The following is a 6,751-nucleotide window of genomic DNA, read 5'->3' as shown; positions in this document are numbered from 1 at the left end:
ATTTTCCCTCTGATTTATTCGTATTTCCATATAATCGCTGAAAACTTTTCAAAGGCACTTAACAATCGACAAAAAGGTACTGTTTTCATGCATTCGCGTTTAGAGCATAACTCAACTGACAATTACCTTTAGTTCAAACACGTTGACGTAAAGTATTGTGGAAACAGCTGACCACGCGCTGCGCAGTAAGCCGCGTACACAGTAATTAAAACATCTCATGCAACAGCAAAACCAAATCCGAAAACTTTCTAAAGTATTTTATTCTGCAGCGCATCAGCCGATTACCCACCCAAATTAGTGCGACAACGACACTAACTAACGTCCTGGTAGGTTATCAATGTCTTTCTTAGTGGTAGACTAATGCGGGCGTATTTCCTGAATGTAGTTCAAGAAATCTCGTAACTTCTTCTGGCATGGATCGTTGGGTGCTCCATAATACGTTAAGTTCGTCTTCACCGAAATTCGAGGATTGGACTCCGAGAGGACGATGTGACCGCGCTGACATACAGCAACAATAGCATCCTGTGATGCATCAAAGTGAACCGACGATCTTTGTGAGTCGATGAGATATTCATGCACACTGATAACGAATTCGCGGCAACGAAGCGATGCGTCGCCGCGAAGGTACACCACGGTGGATTTCGTCGAATTCAGCATCTTCACAGGAAGAATCGCTTTGCCGGCCTGGCAACTGATCCGCAGCGGTGCGTCAACCGGGCACGCAAAATGGTCCGCCATCCACGTTTTTACGGTTATGTTGGGAATTAACAAAGGCGTAACGGCTCCATCGCTCAAAAAATCGTTTCTGACGAACTTCAGGAATCGCACACGAATGCTATGGCAGTCTGGGCTGAGATCCGTGTCCAGAGTAATTTTTAGGGGATTCTGCACTTCCGGATCAGGTCCGAACACGGATATCTGGTTATCGTGACACAAAAGCCTGATTACACTGGACGGGGTGGGCTGAGGTTGTGAGACGTTGCCGAGTTCTAATACATTGTGGTAAAAATCGTGGAAAATCCTATAGCAGCCCATTGTTGTGTCAGCGGTAAAGTGGACGACCAGCGCGTCGGTTTGTTCCACACTGGTGTCGGAAAGGGAGATCGATCCCTGCTGGCACCGGATATCCAAAGGTGGGGCCTGTTTACATGAAGGACCTTGAAGGATTCCAAAAACAAAGGCGTAAAGAATGAATGTCAATACTACTCTATACATTAAGATTTAGCACATTATTTTCTTTCCGTTGGACCTCCGACGCAGGAGACCAGCTGACTAAGCTTTATTAGTGAAGCCCAAAATAATCAACGGACTACGGTTAACCAAGGTGTTTCATTGTCCACTCAGAAAACTGGGGTTTGCGCACATTAGTCGCACTGACTTTCACAGGCGCATTCTTTGTATAAAGTTATGAGCTGATCAACAATATGTGCCGGAATGAGGATATTGTCCTAATCTGTTAAATAGTCGCTTTAAATACACTAAAACCTGCCTTTACATACACTTGAAAATGAATACACCCGGTGACCCGGAAAATACTTAAATGTGCGATCGGCTGAACGTTGGTGTACATATTTCTTTATCAGGTTTTACTGTAGCAGCAATTGCTAACTTACAAGCGGGCATCTGCTGTTCTGACCGCTGCTGACCGTAGTCGTAGAAATTCTGGGAACCGCAGCTGAAAGCTCCCCGTCTGGAGGAAGGCGTCCCCCAGCCACCCGTCCTGACAGTGGTTTTACTTAAAATCATCTGTAGAAAAGGCTGAGTTTCGCAGCAGGAACAATCATCGACAGCACAGAGCATACTGCCCTGAAGGTCAAATGATTCCACCGTTTTCAGGGAGCGTAGGACGTCATCAGGTATAAAGGTCAAATCATTATTTTTCATGTCAAGGTCGGACAGAAACCCAAACTCGAACGGAGCCCCACTCATGTGTATTGTGCGTAGTTTTGGATTTTGTTGGCCGAGTTCTAAACTTTTCTGAAAGCACGATATTCATTTTCAGTGTATGCACAGTATGCGACTGCTGAAAAACAAACGACCGGGTATGCTTACCACCCAATATGACAGCGGTTCAAAAGCGCGCCAGTTAAGTTCTTCAAGAGCGTTCCCTGCCAGGTTCAGAACATTATCGAACATTTCTGCTCTGGATGCGGGATATCCCTGAAATTCTTGAAACGCATCGATCGATATATCATAAATGTCGTTCTCCGACAAATCTAGCTGCTTTAGTTCCGGGAAACCATGGAGAAAATCAGCATCTAAATGCCCGATCTTGGAGTGTCCGATCCGCAGTGTCTCGATGCGATACTGCACAAACCGCAAAAACTGCTTGAAGGGTGGCCGCCGACCGCCTTCTCCAATAAAGTTGTGTAAGTGCACGTGTCTTAAATGTCCTCTATCGGGAATGCTTGTGTGGTCCTTTCGCAGCAGATTGCAGTACACCAGAAGGGAACGGTTAATGGGCCGCTGATCAGGAAGTTCTTGACGTGAACCAAGGACTAAGCGCATGGTCGTAGAGGGAATTTTATTTACATCATACGAACGCGGGAAGTCAATGGGCGTGGTTGAAGCACAAAGGCAAGAAAAATCATTTGGGGTTTCCCTGCAAACTTCGCCGGTAATTTCAGGAACCACGACAAAACAAAGGAACAGAAACAAGCCGACAAAGTTGGAAGCAGATGAAAGCATTTTGACGTTTCTATGATGGTACATACTACATATCACTCCTAGTAAACTGCTGGTAGTAGACAGTGCTGCTGCTGCCACAAAAAAATGGCAGTGGTACATGAAATCGAAAAAGGCAGCTGCTAGTTTATTTACCGGTATCGTACCTACTGTTGAATGTAAAGAACCATTCAGTTCAACACGATTGGTACTGCTTGCATTTAAGAGTGGCATGCTTGCTAGTTCAAGTAAATTCCACTGAAAGTGATGTCGACAAGGATTTTATCTGTTTATCGCACATCAAAACAGGGCGATAATAATCGCGTTTCATTGTTGTTCATGTCGCGGTATTTTTGGGAGTTTTCAGTGTCAGTAACGTATTTTAAACCAGCTTGATATGCAAATCTATTCGGTTATAAATGCTTTATGTTACGTATAATGATCAAATAATAATAATAATAATAATCAAATATTTAATGTTAATTGCTAATAGCCTGGTGGTAGTACGTCTGGCTTTAAGATTGAAAGTTTTTAATTGGGTTATTCACATTAACATACTGTAGGTTAAAAGCAAATTACGCAGTTCATCATTTCAACACATAATACACTTCGTCCAGTCTCTTACCGATACAAAACGTTTCCTGAACACAAGCAGCGTTACCTCGCATTAAAGCAACACTGATTCTCTGCTTCAGAAACTGAGTGGACCGTTTCTCCTGTGTCCTCTCAAAAAGCATCTTACCGAGTGTAGACATCTTACATTTCGATTCTTTACCCATAGTATCGCCAAGTTAGGGTGTTTTGGTTTCATCAGTATGTTTCAACAGCTGCTCTGTTGAAACGCGTTTCAACGGCACTAATAACGGTTTCAGCTGTAAAGTTTCTTAAAGGCTATAAAGTATGAATAGGTTATTGCGCTGAAACTTGTGAGAAAAAACTGAAACCCGCTAAAGCTTAGTGAAACCGAGTGAAACTAAATGAAACTTGCTGAAACCCACTTCGACCCGCTGAAACGCGTAGAAACCTACTGCGACCCGCTGAAACACACTGAAACGCGTGGAACCTACTGCAAACCACTGAAACACACTGAAACGCGTTGAAACCCCCTGCGACTCACTGCCGAACCAAACTGCAGTTAATTATGCTTACACGCGCTGTAACTACCTTGTGACCTTTATGTCGATTCATCATTTGCGAAACTTTGCAAAACGAAATTATTTCTTGCAACTAACACGAAGCAGAATGCACGCTTATTCGGAACATTAAAAGCTCAAGCGGATATACCAAAATCGTTACATTTAAAACCTTAAAAGATTTAAGTGACGTTAATACACACATATAATACACACATGTACATCTAGTGATGTTATAATCAAGCTGTAACAGCAACGTTACTTCGCCAACTAAATATCGCCACACGTGGACAATTTTAAAGTTTTTTTAAATTACGACAGAAGTTGCATTTCCAGGTTTTTTGAACAGCAACCCGCTTTGGTATTTTTCCACAAGTGCTGCATACATCGAGACTGCAGACGCTGCACTGAATCCATTTGGCACCCCGTTCGCCCTCAGCTAACTTGACAGCACAGTTAGCACAGATTCTGGGTAATTCTGCATCCGATAGTGGTGTGGGCTTACATGCCGGCGTTGAAAACTTTGCCACAGTTCGTTCATTATCGTCTAAAAACCACACAGATAAGCTCACTTGAACTTTAGTCGTCATTAACCTTTCCTCCAAGTATGTATAAAGCAGATTGATTACCCGTAGATTGAAAAGAAGCGGAAAACGACATCCTAACGGGGGTTTTGTTACCTGAAATGAAAAGATATATGCAAGTAAAAAGAACAGGTGATGCTTGATTTACCTTCACACAGTTTTAGTCGTTTCGGGTTTGGCATCGCGGAACTGGTGCCTATAAAATTTGCAGGTTTCACGTTGAAATATGCTTGCAAGGGATACACACTTTTGAAGTTGCAACATACCGTCATTTTTTTTAAGTGGACTGCTGGAAACCCCTGGAACAAACTGCGAACTGCTTCCTGGTGGATCACACAACGTGGTAACGAGATCCCCGGTAGCTCGCTCCGCAGCTTCCGTTTCGTTCATGCTACCTGCGAACATGTCCATCGTTGCACTGATGTTTTCCAAATGTTTTCGGCATGAGATCGAAGAGGAATTAAGGGAACGCTGCATAACACAGTGTCCGGAAGCTGGATTTCCGAATGACACTGACTTGGATTCCATTCTACCGTATTTGGATTCTATCCGCTGTCAGACGATATACTGTAGTGGCTCGCACATCTTGTACCACAGAGTTGGTGTACGGGAAAAATGTGCATCCAATATACACACTCTAACCGGGCAAAACGCACGATTCCCAGTTGGCGTGCATTGATAAATTTCTGATGTTTCTCAACTTCTGGTCTGGAGAACCTTCTTGAATATTAAAAAAATTAGAGCTCTAATAATTATTAATTAAATTTATGCTCAAAAGCAGCCATTAACTTAAATCTTTGCTGTCAGCTCGAATTCAAACACTGATTTGTTGTGGTTTTTGGGGTGCCCCTGCAGAGTGAGGGGTACGTTCAGCAATCAGCGTCAACATTCTACAGCTACAGAACAATTCGAGTTCTCAGATACAGAGCTTCTTTTCTAAGGTGAATTACAATTTTAAAGAAAATGTTTGATTCTGGACAGATTCAGAAGGAGAGTTCATCTTGAAGTCAAATCAAGCATTATTTCGTAGGCGTGCATTTTGCCCGGTTAGAGTGTGTATATTGGATGCACATTTTTCCCGTACACCAACTCTGTGGTACAAGATGTGCGAGCCACTACAGTACCCTCATTCCTGCAACCCAGTTTGCAAGAAACGAGGGTGTGGAGTACTTTACGTTTGCGATGGTATCTGGAAGGCTCATTTTAAGCACTGCTCGTTTATCGTACAGGTACAGTTTACCCTGTAAATTTGTTGGAGCATTTGTGTCATCATTTTTGAATAAAAATTGTTTTCAGAACCACATTAGCGACATTCCTCTAGTGAACTTCCCTAGCATCTGTACCGAGGAACCGATTAGAGCAAAGGGCAGCAAGTTCTGCCCAAAGCATGCAGTGATTGCAGAATCACTAGGAATAAATCCCACTGGTTCTTCGCGCAATGATCTTCGTTCAGAGATACCAGGTTAATATAACAGAACGCAGGTTTTTGTGATAGTAGTGCAATAACTAATTTTTTGAAATAATTATATGCCTATAAATAATTATGATTTAGGTATGCAGATACTTTTTCAAGCCGCACATCAGACTTCTGCAGCAAAGGGAATCGAATTACCTTCGAACTCCGAAGCATCCACTTTGCCTTGTTACAAACAACTCGGAGAAACAAAAACAAAAATTGATAGGTCGCGGGGATATCTTTTTATCGTGCGAGCAGGTGGCCATGTCGAAAGTTTCGCTCCCATATATGGGTAAACTTACAATTCCTAAAGAATTTTTCGTATCGTATCAGTATCATTAAACTGTAATTTTTTAGGTCAGAGTCTCCCTCGCAAGTGTTTCTGATCCTTATCGCATGGATGTACTTAGTGCTACAGGGTGTTCCAGTGGAGAAGTGGGGAGAAATTTTCATCGCATACGATAACATGTGCAATCTGGACAAAATTCGGGCAACCAAAGTATTGCTCCCGCTGCCGTACCCATACAACAGCCTTTGGATTAATGGAATGACAAAAGTGATTGACGGGTTTCATTTGTCCAATCACAAGAGCGGAGATTGCCACACTAAGTACAATCCGGAACACATCAAACAAATCCATCCTAATCTAGAGACAAGCAACACCCAGGCATGCGAACAGACCTTTAGTTGGCTTGGTGCCTTTCAGTATGCATTGTTTCAAATGCCTAAGTATCATCAGATATTTTTTCTCCATCGCATCGTGCAGCGCCGCAATCGGTACCTGGAAAAAAGATGATTCTGTGGACTCAGCCTACTTTTATAATGTTCTGTATTATAAGGTGTTATAACTTTGTGAATGTTTTTGCTAGTGACACAAGTACAAATTGGGCTCGAATTTAGAATCATTCCGAATG

The 6,751-nt window shown here is 42.7% G+C and overlaps 3 protein-coding genes across 4 annotated transcripts; 1 reads left to right on the top strand and 2 right to left on the bottom strand.

The window, feature by feature from the left end:
* Nucleotides 1-11: 11 nt before the first annotated feature.
* Nucleotides 12-2,869, bottom strand: LOC129598775 (uncharacterized). Its single transcript, XM_055496828.1, has 3 exons — nucleotides 2,053-2,869; nucleotides 1,614-1,977; nucleotides 12-1,157 (listed from the first exon to the last, which is right to left on the bottom strand). Exons 1-3 carry the CDS (start codon nucleotides 2,785-2,787, stop codon nucleotides 358-360), a joined length of 1,899 nt encoding a protein of 632 aa, XP_055352803.1. The 5' UTR covers nucleotides 2,788-2,869; the 3' UTR covers nucleotides 12-357.
* A 1,113-nt stretch (nucleotides 2,870-3,982) lies between these two features.
* Nucleotides 3,983-6,565, bottom strand: LOC129598790 (uncharacterized). 2 transcript variants are annotated; one of them, XM_055496847.1, is made up of 6 exons: nucleotides 6,519-6,565; nucleotides 6,358-6,442; nucleotides 4,648-4,776; nucleotides 4,530-4,577; nucleotides 4,427-4,477; nucleotides 3,983-4,344 (listed from the first exon to the last, which is right to left on the bottom strand). In XM_055496847.1, the coding sequence occupies exons 2-6, from the start codon at nucleotides 6,359-6,361 to the stop codon at nucleotides 4,094-4,096; spliced, it is 483 nt and encodes a 160-aa protein (XP_055352822.1). In that variant the 5' UTR covers nucleotides 6,362-6,442; nucleotides 6,519-6,565; the 3' UTR covers nucleotides 3,983-4,093. The 2 variants fall into 2 exon arrangements, with proteins under 2 accessions (XP_055352822.1, XP_055352821.1); XM_055496846.1 differs by lacking the exons at nucleotides 6,358-6,442; nucleotides 6,519-6,565 and having other exon boundaries at nucleotides 4,648-4,948.
* On the top strand, nucleotides 4,977-6,751 carry LOC129598789 (uncharacterized). The gene is made up of 4 exons (XM_055496845.1): nucleotides 4,977-5,610; nucleotides 5,678-5,843; nucleotides 5,934-6,129; nucleotides 6,195-6,751. Exons 1-4 carry the CDS (start codon nucleotides 5,485-5,487, stop codon nucleotides 6,631-6,633), a joined length of 927 nt encoding a protein of 308 aa, XP_055352820.1. The 5' UTR covers nucleotides 4,977-5,484; the 3' UTR covers nucleotides 6,634-6,751.

Source organism: Paramacrobiotus metropolitanus, unplaced genomic scaffold (genome assembly GCF_019649055.1).
Source record: "Paramacrobiotus metropolitanus isolate TYO unplaced genomic scaffold, Prichtersi_v1.0 Parri_scaffold0000129, whole genome shotgun sequence".
NCBI classification, from domain to species: Eukaryota; Metazoa; Tardigrada; class Eutardigrada; order Parachela; family Macrobiotidae; genus Paramacrobiotus; species Paramacrobiotus metropolitanus.
This window is presented reverse-complemented; position numbering and strand designations above follow the sequence as displayed.